Source organism: Coptis chinensis, chromosome 3 (genome assembly GCF_015680905.1).
Source record: "Coptis chinensis isolate HL-2020 chromosome 3, ASM1568090v1, whole genome shotgun sequence".
NCBI lineage: Eukaryota > Viridiplantae > Streptophyta > Magnoliopsida > Ranunculales > Ranunculaceae > Coptis > Coptis chinensis.
The window spans coordinates 25,913,587-25,930,604 of NC_141458.1; the positions used below are offsets into that span (position 1 = coordinate 25,913,587).

The 17,018-nt window shown below is 35.3% G+C and overlaps 2 protein-coding genes across 4 annotated transcripts; both read left to right on the forward strand.

The window, feature by feature from the left end:
* Positions 1–2,695: 2,695 nt before the first annotated feature.
* PYR4 (pyrimidin 4) lies at positions 2,696–8,880 on the forward strand. Of its 2 annotated transcripts, none has more exons than XM_086601222.1 (9): positions 2,696–2,990; positions 4,422–4,479; positions 4,853–4,995; positions 5,096–5,277; positions 6,067–6,203; positions 7,159–7,324; positions 7,441–7,557; positions 8,117–8,277; positions 8,615–8,880. In XM_086601222.1, the coding sequence occupies exons 2-9, from the start codon at positions 4,429–4,431 to the stop codon at positions 8,813–8,815; spliced, it is 1,158 nt and encodes a 385-aa protein (XP_086457348.1). In that variant the 5' UTR covers positions 2,696–2,990; positions 4,422–4,428; the 3' UTR covers positions 8,816–8,880. The 2 variants fall into 2 exon arrangements, with proteins under 2 accessions (XP_086457348.1, XP_086457349.1); XM_086601223.1 differs by lacking the exon at positions 2,696–2,990 and adding an exon at positions 3,130–3,271.
* A 526-nt stretch (positions 8,881–9,406) lies between these two features.
* On the forward strand, positions 9,407–15,960 carry LOC147508864 (uncharacterized). 2 transcript variants are annotated; one of them, XM_086601224.1, is made up of 7 exons: positions 9,407–9,753; positions 12,001–12,066; positions 13,403–13,932; positions 14,026–14,725; positions 14,845–15,012; positions 15,092–15,512; positions 15,601–15,960. In XM_086601224.1, the coding sequence occupies exon 3, from the start codon at positions 13,405–13,407 to the stop codon at positions 13,876–13,878; it is 474 nt and encodes a 157-aa protein (XP_086457350.1). In that variant the 5' UTR covers positions 9,407–9,753; positions 12,001–12,066; positions 13,403–13,404; the 3' UTR covers positions 13,879–13,932; positions 14,026–14,725; positions 14,845–15,012; positions 15,092–15,512; positions 15,601–15,960. The 2 variants fall into 2 exon arrangements, with proteins under 2 accessions (XP_086457350.1, XP_086457351.1); XM_086601225.1 differs by lacking the exons at positions 12,001–12,066; positions 14,845–15,012; positions 15,092–15,512; positions 15,601–15,960 and having other exon boundaries at positions 9,616–9,753; positions 14,026–14,837.
* Positions 15,961–17,018: the final 1,058 nt, after the last annotated feature.

The following is a 17,018-nucleotide window of genomic DNA, read 5'->3' on the forward strand; positions in this document are numbered from 1 at the left end:
TCCCACCGAAACAATTTTGACCAATATAATACATTAAACGTGCTTGTCCACAAACTTTATATATCACACATGCTTTGGCAATATGTATCCCTAGCATGTATATACACCCTCCTAATTATTTAGTTTCCGATATTGAAAGAAAAAACTACAAATATATATATATATATATATATATATATATATATATATATTATATACAAAACATGAATATGAAATGCTATGGCTAGTTATGAAGGCACAAATCATGTTGTTGTCTTTTATCTTTGGTGCTATCTCTACACGCCCATGAACGCCATGTCGCAAAGAATTTTGGCAAAACATCAATTGTGTTTGTTACTTTGGAATGAAGTAACACAACCACTGTTGACACTAAAAATGTAAACAAAAAACCTATGCAAATTGCAAATATAACAAAGTTATCGGTCAGGTAATTGAACCATGCTATATAATTGAGAATATTCAATGCAACGGTTAACTACATTTTGAACAATCATTTGCACATTGTAAGGATATATCAACAAATGTTAATTTGCCCTTGTTTGACTCATGACGACACACCTGACTCATCTCTTACTTCAGCGTAACTGGTGAAGTATAAGACATGAAATAAAAAATCGAAAAAGATTTGTGTCAAATTCACTCTACAAAAATTATTTTGAACATACTTCAATTGACTGAACATGAAATTTTGTAGATCAAAAGAAACTTAATTCATATATATATATATATATATATATATATATATATATATATATATATATATATATATATATATATATATATATATATATAAAAAGAAACTTAATTCATATATATATAACGAAGACTACATGCACTGGAGGTACGTACTTTTCCTAAATTTCATAATTTGATTTCATTTTATGGTTTTGAGTTGCTTTTTTGTTTATTTCATTTTCGTTAACTCATAGTTTTTCTATAATTCCAACTGTTCATCGAGACGATGTAAACCAACTATCCATTTTAAAATGTTGCATAATGGTTTTGTCGTCCTCATATTTTAACGCCTCGTATCTTATTGACTGAGATTGAAATCCTACTTTTTTAGAGTATGTCTTATGCATCACATATTTTAACCAGTTAACTTTGTAGTAATATCCAATTCGTACTTATCATAACTTTTCGATCCGTTTTTAAATTCTTGTAAGCTATCGATTAAGAAATTAAAATACCCGTGAAAAAGCCTCATTGAACCGTTGATCATCTCTATAAGAAATTCTCAATAAATTTGTTATTTGTTATTTGTTATTTTTATTTTTTTGTAGACTTGTCTTTTAGTAAATTGCTTTTGGAAAAATGGTAGAAATCTTAAATAATTTGTTACTTTTATTTTAGTATTTTAGATAGTCTAAATTTTTGACATATAGTGTAATACCCCGACCCGTGGGAATATACTGTAGCGCCTAGCCCGTGAAGCGAGGTTGAAACATGTACTTGGAAAGGTGCCTAGCCCGTGGGGAAAGGGTCGCCTCATGTATGAATTCTAGCATTTATGAAGTTGTTTGAGATCTAAGACATAAGTAATTCATCCGCCAAATCCCAACATAGAGATTTTTTTTCTGATTTATAGATTCGTGGGAACTATGTAGTGAAGCTTGCTCATGTAGGAGTAGTCATAAGACGGGTGACCTCCTGACAACTGTGGTGACTATGTGGGAACAATCAATGTGTAGGATTTTTGATTCCTTAAATATCAACTTTTATTAAAAAAAAAAATTGAAAATTTTGATTGAATTGAGTTATTTATTTTAATTTTTGAAATATTGCTAAAAGCATTAATTAATTTGATATTATTGGAAAGTTATTTTTTAATTACCTAATTAAACCATTATTTATTTATTTGTGAAATTAATAGAAAATTTTAACTATCATTATTTATTGGTTTAATAAATGAATGAAAAGTTTTAATTACCAATTAAACCATTATTTATTGATTTGCTTAATTAATAGAAAATTTTAACTATTATTATTTATTGATTTAATAAATAAAAGTCTTAATTACTATTAATTGATTTGCTAAATTAATGGGAAGTCTTAATTACCATCAAACTCCAACACAGTAATCGAGGTGTTATATGTAATCCCAACCACCACTCAGCCCACCGTAGGATGAAATCCCAGCTGTGGGTCATAAAACTTTCCTCCCTTGTTATATTGATATGTTTTTCATGGTATACTAATTTTTATAGTATGTTGTAACAATAGTGGTAATGTTTTTACTATAATGAACACTGCTACAAATTGGTAAAAGGTTAAAAGTTTACTAAACTTCCGACGAAGTGCGTTTTTGAGCACCCAATACGTTGATCAGGTGCTATGTGTGGCGTAAGATTCAAAACTCGAGTTTTGTAATAGGATTATAATTTCAACGAAATTGAGTTTAAAATTTACTGATCCAAATTCAATTTGGTTGTAATTTATATTAGGTTTATGACACCTTTATCTTAATATATCTCTAATATGTAACTTTATAAATGTTAATGTTTTTGGAATCGTTTATTATTAGTTAATGAAAAATTGAAAACAAAGCTATACTACTATTTAAGCAAAAGCCTAAAAACAAGGTATTTTTTTTTCACACATCACCATAATTTTAATGGCTTACCAAACACATGATGGGGAAGAAAGTCAAAAGAATACATATATATAAAAAAGAAATTTCACATCTTAAAAAATCAAAGATGGAAGGGGTTTTGGGGTTATTAGAGAAAGAGCTGTCTTTATTAAGTAAAAATAAATAAAAGAAAACAATAACGCAATACTTCATAAATTAGAATAATTACTCTGTTTTGTGGGGAAATTACCAGAAGCACACACACGAATAAATAACACGATCGTCTGGAAGAGTGTACGTAGGGTATTACTGTCCTTTCCTTTCATTTGTTCTTTCTCTACTAGTAAAGTGAAGCAGGGTATGTATAATATATATTAGCGCACGCACCAAGGAAATAATAAACTTGAAGCTTTCTCAGGTATTCTTATGATGTTCTCTCTTTTATTATCCGTAGTTAAAGTTGAGTTTTTGTTTGCTGTAATGCACTTGCTCCCTTCTTCATTCACAAGAAATGTATTGAGGAAACACATAATCAATAAAATAAGATCAGAATACATAGTTAAATGCCAAGATGATGAACCCAGACAAATTTTTAACTGAGGCATTCCTCCCTTACAATCGATACCCTGCATCGGTTTTGTTAAGAAACAATACAAAGGAATTTTTGTAACCGATTTAAAATATCTTATTTTTACCAGTGTAAGTATGTTGGGAACTTTGGATTAGTTTGTGAGGAACCAAGATGGCATGATGTCTTGTTGATTAGAGGCCATAAACATTTCTTTCATTCAGTTTTGTATCAGTTTATTGGTCTCTCGTTCACATTGATTATAGTTTGTTTTTATTTTCGCTTACTTGCCGAGGTATGTTTGCCTTTACCGTATATATAAAAAGTTGTACATGTCATATACTTCAATAAAACGTCTGAACATCAGTCGACATGAATAGTTTTAGAAGCTACATTTCACTTCCTGCTCTAATACAATCTCGATTCACACTTTCATTGTTTGATTACCTAGAAATGGATAAGAGTTGGATTCAATCACCGAATAGGTTTTGGCTAGACTATAGAAAAGGAATTAGAGATTTTGTTGAGATTGCTCGTGGTCATACAGACAGAGCAGGTAGGACTAGGTGTCCATGCAAACAATGCAAAAATAGGAATTACAAGCCCATCGACGAGGTAAGCGATGATCTGGACATATACGGGATGGACAAGAATTACACCTGTTGGTTTTTTCATGGAGAAGACTATGAGGAACCAAGTGACAATGATGATGGTGAAGAGTAACAGTGTGATGGGAATGTTATATAACTTTAGTGCTATTGTAATGGAAAAATGAACTGCTCATAATGTTTTGAGATTAAGATTTTCATCATCATCAAAACAAAATAGATTAATATTTTCATGTTTTGAAAGTTGAATTATTTTATATGCGATTTCATTAGCCCAGAATTCATAGCTTGTCTATAAAGTTCCTTTTAAGTTTAATGACACTCGGCTCCTTGCAACACCATATTCTTAGTTTCAGTTGTCATTTGTCACTATGGATGGAGTCAGACTCACATTCTGTAGTCAGGTCCATAAAGGTGAAATGTGAAATGCAACCCAAAGTGTATTGTCGCACAAACCCCAGAGAGAAGCAAACCTTGAAAATTTTCTCCACATGTCAAGCCTTTGACTTATTTGAATGAGAGGCTTGTGAGCAAATTCCATGACTGTGTTTTAGTTAGTTGGAAATGAGCTGATTTTTGTCAAATTAGGTTGTCAATTGATCTAACCTAACCCCAAATTGGGTGAAGTAGTGTAGTCCTCATACATCTTAATCGTCATATATTTGTCCAACAGAGAAACTATGGGTTGTTTGAGAGCATTCGGAATGACGGCTTCTCCAAATCCTTGCAAGGTACTGATTACTTATCTTTTTTAGAGCTATCCTTTTTATTCTATTTGTTTCTTGTTTCTCAATGTTGCGGATGAAAGAGGAACAATGCTGGTTTTCATGTAAATATGCATATTATACGTAAAAACGCGCTAGTGGACATTTTGGAAGCAGTATTTGTTGAAAATGGACGCCAATGAGCTACTATATATGCACCATGTATTATGAGTTTGCCCCTCCAATTTTTGAGCCAATGATTTCCCTTTAGAGTTTGGTTACTCAATGACTTCTTATATGTTAAATTAGACATACCTTTTCTCCTCCTATCAAAATTTCATGGAGAAATTGTTACATGGTTCCTCTTTGGAAGGACTTACTGATAAGCGTCTGTTGTTAGGTATTGAACTTTCCATATGGAAAGGTTGGGTGGCCTCGTCGAGTAAACACTCGGGTAAGGATGGAAGTTTCATTAACAAAACCTGATGACTGGCATCTTCATCTTCGTGATGGTGACCTTCTGGAAACAGTTGTCTCTCACAGGTTAGTCATTGCTTGTTTGCTTATTATTGTTTAAATTTTGATCGAGTTCATAGTCTTAAAAGTCACGATCGTTAATTTTAAGTATCCCTCCCACCTGCAGTGCAAGTCATTTTGGAAGGGCAATTGTGATGCCAAATTTAAAACCTCCTGTTACAACAACAGCTGCTGCATTAGCTTATCGAGAATCCATACTGAAAGCACTTCCATCCAGCAGTGATTTTGAGCCTCTTATGACACTTTACCTGACAGATAAGACCCACCCTGATGAGATAAAGCATGCCAGTGAGTCCAATATTCGATCTGGGATTTTTAGATTTATACTTCAGTTGGAAATGCATATCACTCAAACAATTAACTTGGTATTTCTGCTTTCTTGTTTTGTAATCACTTTTTTACTGGATCTTCCACATTTCCAAAACCATGTTTCAGTTTAGCACCGTTTGCCAGAGTGGTGACTAACCTATATTGTATTTTGCATAGCGAGTCTTACATATATAAAGAAAAGTTTCAAGTTCTTGGTCGGTGCATTGACAGCTAAAGTCCCAACCAAAATTTGTTAATATACAGGAAATATCTGGTGTCTTTGCGTGCAAAGATATAGAAGAACAAACATTTTGCTAAAGGAAATTTCATACTTAGTTAAGAATGTCAATACTTATACTTGATTAAGTATTTTACTCGTTCTTTTAGTGTAAAGTAAACAATATACCTAGTTAATTATTTGTTATGGAAAGAAAATAGGAACAAAAACGGCAATTTCGGATAAGGAATGCATTCATACAATTTGTTAAGCACACCAACCATTACAAACTCGATCATTTTGCTTGAAGAGTCAATTTTATTTGTATATAAGTTGATTGATATTTATTATATCTGTTTATTTTTTGTAAACAATGAAACCATAATATGCAGGTTCTCAAGAAGACACAGAGAGAACACAGACCTGTATTTCTTCTACGTGGGAGCCATTTAATGGCTGGTCATACTTGTGTGTTAGGTCCCTATTTTTATGAGTTGCACCAAGATCATATACATTTATGTGGTTAACTGAAGGTACTGGTTGATTGGCAGGGAATAGTGGCATGGTCTTCGCTGTAAAGTTGTACCCTGCTGGGGCAACTACAAATTCTCAAGATGGTGTCACAGATCTCATTGGGAATTGTCTGCCTGTTCTTAAGGAGATGGTCGAGCAGAACATGCCATTGCTGGTAATTTCTTTCGTGTCGTAGATAGATACTTGCAACTTAAAACTTGTTTTCTGGATCTGAAGTCATCATTTTAAGTTGTGGCTGATCCTTCTTTTGAATCTTTTTCATACCCCACTATATTGGTTAAGCATGTTACAGTGTAAGTATCTCCTAAGCATTTAATCCTGCAGAAGCTTCTTCATGAGGTTGGTTTGAGCAATAGCTCCGATTCCTCACAAAATTTGACAACCATCTACTCATAATGAAGCCCAGCTTACAAATGTCTGGATTCTTATATTTAGGATGTGTCTGACTAAGCCGTTAAAATAATAAGAAAAAAGGGATATTCTTAACCGTGCTACTGTGGCTTACCCAGTTAGTCAAGAAAACAACTGTTATCTTCTTCTGATGGCAACCCACTGCCTAAGGTCTTTTGCTTTGGGGGTTCATTCACAATCTAGAGAACTCATAGGGATCACAAGTGTTGTTACCCTCGATCCTCCCCTAGTGAAAAAGTTTCTTCCAACAAACTTATTTTATATATCTCTTGCAGTTTGTCTTTTATTAGTAATTAGTGAGGAATAGTCTAGCACAAATTGTAACCCACACTCTTTCTCAATAAGGATTCTTACACACAAACAATAAGTATTTTAGTAGTTTACAAATTACTTCTAATAAGGATAAAGGCGAAACTAAAACCTTTGGCTTGCATATCATAGTTTGAACAGTTTGTTCAGAATGTTGAAAGATTGATGTCATTACTCATTAGTTAAGAAACATGTCCGGAATGGGCCACCAGTAGTAGACAACTTTACATCAACTAGAGTCTAGAGTGGCAGTTTTTAATGAAGCAATAGCCTTTTGGCTGCATTAGCCACATATACTTTGTCTTTCAAACAATGTTCACTGTTGAACACCATCATGCTTTACTGTGTTCTCATGTACAGGAAAGTTGATAAAGTGAGTTACCTTGTAGGTCCATGGAGAAGTTACAGATCCAGAGGTTGATATGTTTGATCGTGAAAAAGTCTTTATTGAGACCATTTTAAGGCCATTAATAAAGAAACTTCCAGATTTGAAAGTTGTCATGGAGCATATTACCACTCAAGATGCTGTGAGGTTTATTGAATCTTGTAAAGAAGGTAATTTTAGGCCGGTGCAACTTCTCATATCTTTGATGTATATGTTGTTATCAATTAACCTGTATTTATACTAAACATTCTTAGGTACTTATTCTTCTGTATTCTGCATTTACTAGGGTCAGTTGCTGCCACAGTGACACCACAACATCTTCTTCTGAATAGGAATTCTTTATTTCAAGGAGGATTACAACCCCATAACTTTTGCCTTCCAGTTCTGAAAAGAGAGATCCATCGTATGCTCTTTCTATCTCTTTAAATGAACCAAGTTACTGGAGTTTTTCAATTTTATTTTATTTACATGATACACTTTCTAAGTTAATACTTTTGCAATGTTATCAGCGCCTCAGCAGTATATGTCGTCGAATATGAACAAAAACTTACCTAAAATTTATAGACGCAGCTCCCACACATGATATGCTTTTGTAATAGGATATAAACTTCGTATTAAGAAGTCTTTTTGTTATGCTCTTCAACATTCTAGCATTTTAAGGTTTATAAGTTAGCTGACATGACCAGTATATAGGGTTCCCAGCTAAGGTCAATGAGAGCAGCATTGATATTCAGTTTGTACTATTCAACATTTTTCGAGCTCGGTGTTATTTTTTCTTACTTCTTTTCATCATTGCCAATAGTTGCAACCATCTTCATACTAATATAATTTATCTCTCTATATTTTTGAATATTCATAGTTTCTTTTGGATGATATGGTAAGGTACTAAGGTGTAATAGTAATTTGAAAGAACACTTCTATTCAGTAACTTCTTCTAAGATATTGTTTTACATCTTATTCAGGAAAGGCTCTTATATCAGCAGTGACTAGTGGAAGTAATCAGTATTTTCTGGGAACTGATAGTGCTCCTCATGAGAGACAACGAAAAGAATGTTCTTGTGGGTGTGCGGGTATGTATAATGCTCCTGTTGCCTTGTCAGTCTACGCGAAGGTATTCGAAGAGGTAATCTTTCTCCCATGCTTATTTTGTTCTCTGGTTATTATACATACATAATTCAATGTTTGCCATAGTAGACCTATCTCAATGTCTTGGACCTTCCGACTCTATTTTTGTTAATGGTAGTGAGCCTCAAGTCTGTTAAGAGAAGCACTGCATGAATAAAAGAATGGGATCATGTTCTAAACCCTTCATTCTTCAGGGGCTTCATAGGAAATGCTTTTCCTTAAACCTATATATCATGATTTTAGAGTTGGTTGATTAGCATTGAAATTTGACTTGATTCATATACAAATTTTTATACATTGTTTGATGAAACAAAGGTCTTGCTGATTGTTTCCAGGCGGGTGCACTTGACAAGCTAGAGGCGTTTACAAGCTTTAATGGGCCAGATTTTTATGGTCTTCCAAGAAATGAGTCCAAAATAAAATTGGTCAAGGCCCCTTGGAAAATCCCGGAGTCTTACACTTACCCTTCTGGAACAATTGTACCCATGTTAGCAGGAGAAACTGTTGACTGGTATCCATCTGCTGCTGCCATTTGAGCCATCTGGATCCGACTGATATACATGATTAATCGATAATTGATCAATAATAATTTATTTTCTTCTCTCTTTTGCAATTGGTATACTTTAAATTTTTCATTCGTCTTCAAAGTTTTATAAAAAAGAGAAGAAAACAAACAGGACATGTCCCTCCCCTAAAAATGTGTTAGCATTATTGCTTTTTTGCCCCTTCAAGAGTTCAAGCAAGAGATATTAGTTTGAGCGTCCAAGAATTGCTTCTTATGATAAGGAAGGATTTTTTACACGCCCACAAAAGCTTATATGGTGGCCTACTTGCGACTTGAATGTGTTTGGTTAATTTGGTGTTTTGAGATGTTAATTATCTTTGAGTAAATGTTGTACTGATAATTTGAAATGTTATTTGCTTCTGGAGTAGATTGTTTTGATGAGTATTAGTTTGCTAGGAGAACCTCAACTGTTAGTGGCACTGGCCTGATTATCGGGTGCGGCTATAAAGTTTTGGAAAGGGTCCTGTATTGGGCGTCACTACAATTAGATTGGGCAGCCTCCAACCCAAACCCAAACAACAAAGCCCAAACAAAAGCCCAGTACACCTTCCCCCACCAAATCGCGAAACCGGGAAACCTATTCTAACCAGTCATCTCTCTCGCGCAAAACCCTTCGACGTTGCCAAAATTATCGCGAAACCCTAACAAAAAAAACCCAAAATCAATTTTGCGAATTGAAGCAATCCAATCCATAAACAATCGCGAAATTGAAACAATCCAATTGAACCCTTCGACGATCCAATTGAAACAGTTCAGTTTTAGTTTCAGTTCAATTGAAACAATCCATAAACAATCACGAAATTGAACCCTTCGTCGTGGTCATTGAAGCTTTTGCAAGTTGGGAGACAATCCAATTCAATTTCAGTGAAGTATTCTCATTGCGAGTTCTTCAATTGCTCTAAAATTCAGGTTGGTTCTTCTTAATTTTCAAGCTTGATTTATATACATTGCGCTCTGGGATAGAAAACATATATTATGTTTAGATAGGAGGAAGTTATTTTAGACATTCATTGATGTAGTATGATTGTAAGATGGGGGTTATATAATGTGATGTGTTTTGGATTAGGACTATATAAGATATTGAGTGGAGTGTTAAGGCCTGAACATGGTAATGAGACTGATACGGCTGTTCAAGTGTTGAAGGCGTTAATGTTTTCCATTCTTTTGTTGAAATCACAAGTTAGGACGTGTGCGTTAAGATTTGTAAGGGAACAGATGATTGTTGTGGCTAAGGGGAATGTTTATGTTAGGAAGGCTATTGTGTATCTTCCTAGGTATTTGGTTAGTAGAGCTCCTGAGAGGTCAGAACCTCGGGCTGCGGCTGTGGAGTCGATAATGGAAGTTGTTAGAGCAATGGAGTTGGAGGATCAGATTGGATTTGTGGAGTATGTGATTAAGTTGAGTCAAGGAAAGGCTAATCTTAGGTTAATGGCAGTTGATCGTTTTTTGTTGAGGGGGTACTACTGAAGCTAGATACTCACAATGCTTAGTGTCGACAAGTAAACATTGATACTCACAATGCTAATCAAATAATCTTAGGTTATTTGATTTGTGATAGTGTGATACTGATATTGTCCTGATTGTCGTCTGATGTGCAGTTCCTCATCGCCTTGCGAGATAGTGAAAATCCAGTAGTCAGTGTGGGTACTCTAGTTATAGAAGTTTATAATATGTGATGCATTGTCTATATCAGCTGTGAATTAATTTGTTTAACATATAGTGGTGTTTAATCCAAAGATTGATATCTGTGTTCCTATATATATTTCTAGATTTTGACTCTGATTTTGCAATAGCTCTATCTTGTTATTTTTTTCCCATTGTACTCATTGGTGGTATAAGCTATTGAAGTATGGCCAACTAGTACGAGGCTGGGCTACGTGACTAAAATGTGGAGCCAGCTAGAAACATGATGCAGTTCACTTTCAGAATGACATACTAGTAGTGTGCCCCTGAGCTGATGATGTTTGAGAAATAGTTATTTGTTTTGATGAGCTGAAACATTTCAGCCACATTTGTAGATCAAAGAACAAGCAGGGGCTCATCTCTATGCGTGCAATGTGACTCCTTGATGTAGGATTACTAGCCCCTCTTTCTTGCGCCCAATTTCTACCACCGCAAGTGTGTTAGCAATCCTGGTGTAAGAAAGAGGGGCTAGTAATCCTAGATCATTCCTACCGCCGTCCCACATAACCACTGCTCATAAGCTCATTCTGAGGTTTTTCCTTGGGTTTCGGTACTAAGTAAAGATGTCAGTGTCACTTGAGTACCCCAGGTCTTGGGCGTTACCTACCTTACGTGGGACTAACCTTCCTTGCGGCCTGCACCCCTTTGAGCCAGGCACTTTTAGCACTCCCTCCGGGACACCATCTGGTAATAAAACTAGGTCTGCCGTTACTAGTTTGTATAGCATGGAGCTTAGAACTACCTGTTTTTTGTCGTACAAGTCATTGCCCTAGCAATCTTAGCATTATACCGCAACGCAACGGCTTAAAAATAAAAAAGAGAAGGAAGTGTGGGGGCAAAGAATAACTACTCTGATGTCTAAATTCTTACCGATAGGCCTAAGGGGAATCAAAACAAGGGATTGGCTTTTGCATGCCAAATTGTGCTACTTTGATATTAGTATAGGTCAATTTTGCATTTGCTGGAATTTTCTTGGCGAATTCAATTGGAATGTCTCCACTGATCTTGTTATAAGAAAAATTCAAGTAGTTAAGACTCTCTCCACCGAAATTCTTCGGTAAAGATCCATTAATCAAATTCGATGACAAATCTACAACTTCTAATGAACTAAAACCACTAGGAACTTCGCCAATGAAGTAGTTATTTCTAAGAAAAATAGCTGTAAGATCATAAAGAGAACTTAAGAAAAATAGATGTAAGATATATTTTGTTGCCATGTAGAGCCAACAAAATATAGTCTACATCTTTAGGGCCCCGTTTGAAAATTAAAAAATGAGTTGCTTTACATCTTGTTGCTAAACTTTCATAGTGCTCATCTTTCATACCTAGTATTTTCCTTTAGGGCCTGATGTTATAAGAGAATATACTTTTACCATTTTATGATTAGTGTTTACGTACATTCATTTACTCACCTTTCATCTTGCTTATGTTCTTGAGTCTTGACTAATGAGTAATGACCTTGATCACATGTAGCTTTTACGAGTACTTGCTTAAGGTCTGGATACAGGGGAACAAAACTGAAGCGGTAAAGCATTATAGGTGAGAAGCCCCAATTGTGTCTCAAGTACATTGGTAGAAGTAGAACAACTTTTTTTTTTTCACTAGAATTCCTGTTGAATTTCTCTTGAAAATTTGGTCATCGTTACGAGATGAATGAATGCAGTAAAGGCTGCTATATGGCGAAAGTATGGATTTTTTTTTAAACAATTGAAGGAAAATGTGCGATAACACTTCTCTATCTAAAATGTCCTTTTGTTCAAGCGAGCAAATTTTTTAGAGAAATTCGGAGGGACATGTATTACAATTTTGTATGTCAAAAACGGTTGAGGCAAAGATACATGAGGCTCGGCAGGTTCAAATTATGGGTAGGGTATGTAGTCAATTTGTACAAGTGGAGAGGTTGTTTACGCAACTTTCGAACCCGTAATCTGCAGGTCACAGTGGGACACGGAGCACCAAACTTGTCTTCTGTTTTGATAATGCCAAACACTACACTAAGACTAGATGATTGCTTCATTGTGTCTTTAATGTCTTACCATCCAAGTTTCTTATTGGTCAAATTCGAACTATTTTGGCTTGTATTCTTTCTTATTTAACTTGATGATTTTTTTAACCTCCTTCTGTTTAGCTTGTTGATCATTTGTTGCCGTACATGATGAAAATAACTTTACATGTTTTTTTTTTATTGGCAACTTTACATGTTTCATTTGCTTCTGCTGTTATATTGCTAGTGGCTTCCCATGTCACAACTTTATCTATCTAAGTCACCCATATTTAGAACAAATTTATATGTGCAGAAGCGTGCCTCCGACATATATCCATGTCCTATAAACACATTGACTTGTAGTTGATTTTCATTTGAAAGATCTTGATATGCTGTAATTACAAGCTTCATCAAAAAATCATCTGGGCATCAAAAGTGTGTCGTTTAAGTATTATAATCTTGAACGAATAATCTTAAACACAATCTTTCATCAGTCGTGTACGCATAATACTTGATGTACATAAATGACGGTTCATACAGAAACAGTCTTGTATATATATACATTTTCAATGTCGTGTAAAAGTTAGGTTATATGTACATATGGTTGTTAGAAGGATGTCATTATTGATTTCCAGGTTATGACAGATTTAAGTATACGAAATATTGACCAAACAAAAGAAACTTTGCCCAAAATTCGATAGAATTTGGATAGCGTAACGCCTCATTCTATTTCTTTATATATACTTGGAGTTATCATAGCAAGCTTATAAGTATATTAGTTTTACGACTAGGATGATCTTCTTTTTTTAGTGTTTTTCTTTGTACATTGTTTCTTTAAATATGGTTTATTTAAATATGGTATACTAATACTTGTTTTATTTTTCTTTGTAGCGATGGGTCCTCGATTAAAGAATGTAGCGAAAACTACATTCAAGGGTGTGAAGAAATTGTTTGGTGGCGGTTCCTCTAGTGGTGACGCAGTTGGAAGAAAGAGACAAAGGGCAGAGGGCTCAATGCCATCAGCACGTAGAGGGGACCATTTGGAAAATGAGGTTCCTGAGGTTGATTCATCAAGTGAAGATAGTGTAGATAGTGATAACAATGTAGGTTTAGATGTAAATATGGACAAAGGGAAGAGTATAGTGGAAGATGAGAGTGAGAAGAGTGAGGAGGATGATGAGGAGGGTGATGAGGAGGGTGAGGATGGGGATGAGGAGGAGGATGAGCAGGATGATGATGTGGAAGAATATGTGGTAGAAGACGTACCACCAGTGGACGAAGCACCTCCGATATTGGATTTCGTAAGAAAATCCAATGATGATTTGGAGTTTCAAAGAGGTGTGTATGGGGGAGGCCCGTATGAGTAAGAGTTGTTGTATGACTATGCGGTGCATGTCGCTCGCGATGTTTGGGAGATAAGGGTAATATTTTGTTTTTCTTGGGTACTTTGATTTTCTTTTACAAAATCTTTTGTTTCTGTTCATATATATCTAATGCGTGCCCAATTGTTTCAGGAGGATTGTGGAGCGTTGAAGTGTGTTTCACACTTAGCGAAGTTATCCCAATGGGATTTTTAAGAATGAATGTGAAAGGTCTTCGAGATTTGCCCAACAGTTAAGAAGGACTGGGTTGTTTGATCTCGTGGAAGGTTATCACTAGCATATAGATCCACCATTGATCTCTGCGTTTGTGGAAAGATGACATCCGGAGAATAACACCTTCCATATGCCAATTGGGGAGATAATTGTGACTTTGGACGATGTTGTCCAAATCTGTAGAGTCACAGTTAGAGGAAGAGTGGTGCAAGGGGACAGTGAGCTGAACTTGCAACAATCGGTAAATCTCCTACATATTGCTCTGGGGCTCCCTATTGATTTGATTAGGGCGGAAATGGAATCTAGCAGGTTCACTTCAAAAGTAAGGCTAGAATTCATCCAGAAGCATTTTGCGAACAAGGTTCATGATAGCCCCATACGTGACGTTGCTGGGAAGGTGGTGGAGAAGGCCTCGAGTTTCTAGGAAGTCCAACAGGCTGTCAGAGCTTTTATCCTGTTTTTTTTTGGATGTGCCGTTTTTACTGACAAGTCTGGGACTGGAGTGCCTATATGTTATTTGAGGCCGTTGTTGAAATTCAGTGAGATAGAAGAGTATGCATAAGGTGTAGCAATTTTGGCATTTTTGTATAGAGGTCTTGGGGCTGCTACATGTGCGAAGGTGAAAGGGGTTATAGACTATATGACTCTTCTACAGATAAAACTTGAGTATTTTAGAATTTTTTTTTTAATGTTAATTTTATTACTCTATCAATATGTTAAATATTTGTGTATATCTAGGCGTAGATCTATGAGCATTTTTCGGTACTCAGAGCAGTCCCAAACTTCAACTATACCTCGTCTCAGCCGCGTGCTCATAGACACATAGTAGTCGCTCCATACTATTATGATACAACGCATGCATTGCAGTATTATCGAGCGATACTTGATGATTTGAATTATTTCAATGTAAGTATTTAAGTTTGTTTATATTTTTTTTAGTAATTGATCATTAGAGTTGTTAATGACACATTTGATTTTGTTTCAGGTTGATTGACATCCCTACAAAAATATCAGAGATACAAACCCGATCGATGACATTGCATTTTTTGAGGGATTGCTTTGTTTTTCAACATTGTCGAGTTTTACGCAGTCGCAAGGGTAGTGCGTCAGTTGGGTCATGTGCAGTTTGTACCTGTAAATCCTCTAATACCAAATTGGAGAACAAGAATTGTGGCAGGACGCGGGTATGAGGTGAACTGGACCAATATTGGGCCACTTTATTGGGAGTCATGGCAGAATCACGTGATCCAACCCTGCAATCGAGGACCTATATCTCGTCTTATCCATGGGAGTGTCATCAAAACTACATGACTTGGTATGCGATGAATTCTCATGTAGTTTTGGTGAACCCTGAGCATCTTCCTATTCATCCCTCCCTGGAGACACTGCCTAATTGTTCACCGATTGTAAGTATTGTGATTTTTAATGGAGTTTCTATAACTGTGATTTTTTGCATTCGATTGGTAACTTATCTTAATTTCCCTTTTTCGACAGAACGACGTCATCGATTAAACCAGTCGTTTGCTAGAGAGAGGTCTGCAATTGGCTGAGAATAATATGCCAGAGGAAGCAAGGTCCTCCTTCGAACGGGCGTACAACTTGACTATGTGCAAGTACAGTGGTGGGCGTTATAGTTCATGATTTGTTTCAGTTTAGGGTTTGTAATTTTGTAATTTGTTTGATGGATGGATTTTTGAAACTTTGTTTCAGTTTTAGTTTGATGGATGTAATTTGTTTCAGTTTAGGGTTTGTAACTTTGTTAACTTCTAATGGATGGATTATTTGATTTGGAATGAATGGATGAATATGATGTTTGATGTTTGAATGGATGAATATGATATTTGATGGATGTAATTTGTTTGAATGATGTTTGATTAAGTGGAATATTGATTTTGAATGATGATTAAGTAGAATTTGATGAATATGAAAGTGTTGTAAAAACGAAATGAACTTTCAAATTTTTTTTGTCCAAACGACCTAGCCGTATCGTTTGGTATAAAGGCCAAACAACCTCGTCAGATCGTTTGCCTTTTATACCAAATGACTTCGGCAAATCGTTTGACTTTAATCCCAAATGACCCAGTTACATCGTTTGTTATAAAGGCCAAACGACTTCGGCAGATCGTTTGCCTTTAAGCCCAAACGATCCAGCCACATCGTTTGGTATAAAAGTCAAACGACTTGACCATGTCGTTTCGGTCATTATTGACAACATACGAATATTATTTCAAATCACTCGATTGCCGTCCGAATCAACTAATCGATCACTTGATTGCCATCCGAATCAACTTAGTTGATCGCTCGATTTCCAAATCACTCGATTGCCGTCTGAATAAACTTAGTCGATCGCTCGATTTTCAAATCACTCGATTGCCGTCCGAATCAACTTAGTCGATCACTTGATTTCCAAATCAAATAAAATAAAAGCCCTACCATTATTTCCAAATAACATAAAAATAAAATCAAATTACACTTGTTTCAAATTACATCAAAATATCAAATTATATCAAAATATCACTTAGTCGATCGCTCGATTTCCAAATCACTCGATTGCCGTCCAAATCAACTTAGTTGATCACTTGATTTCCAAATCAAATCAAATAAAAGCTCTAACATTATTTCCAAATAACATAAAAATCAAATCAAATTACACTTGTTCCAAATTACATCAAAATATCAAATTACATCAAAATATCGTATCGACAACATACAAACAACTTAGTCGATAAAATGTACTGTTGGGTCTTCAACGGGCTCATTTTCCCATATTAAATTGGGAATGTTCAATGTCATAAATTGCAATTGCCTTGCTGTCAATGCCAAATTCCAACTTTCAGCAATATCATATCGAGCTCTAAGCCATTGGCGCATTATTGGAGGAACCGGACAATCTTCAACAAGTTCAATATTGA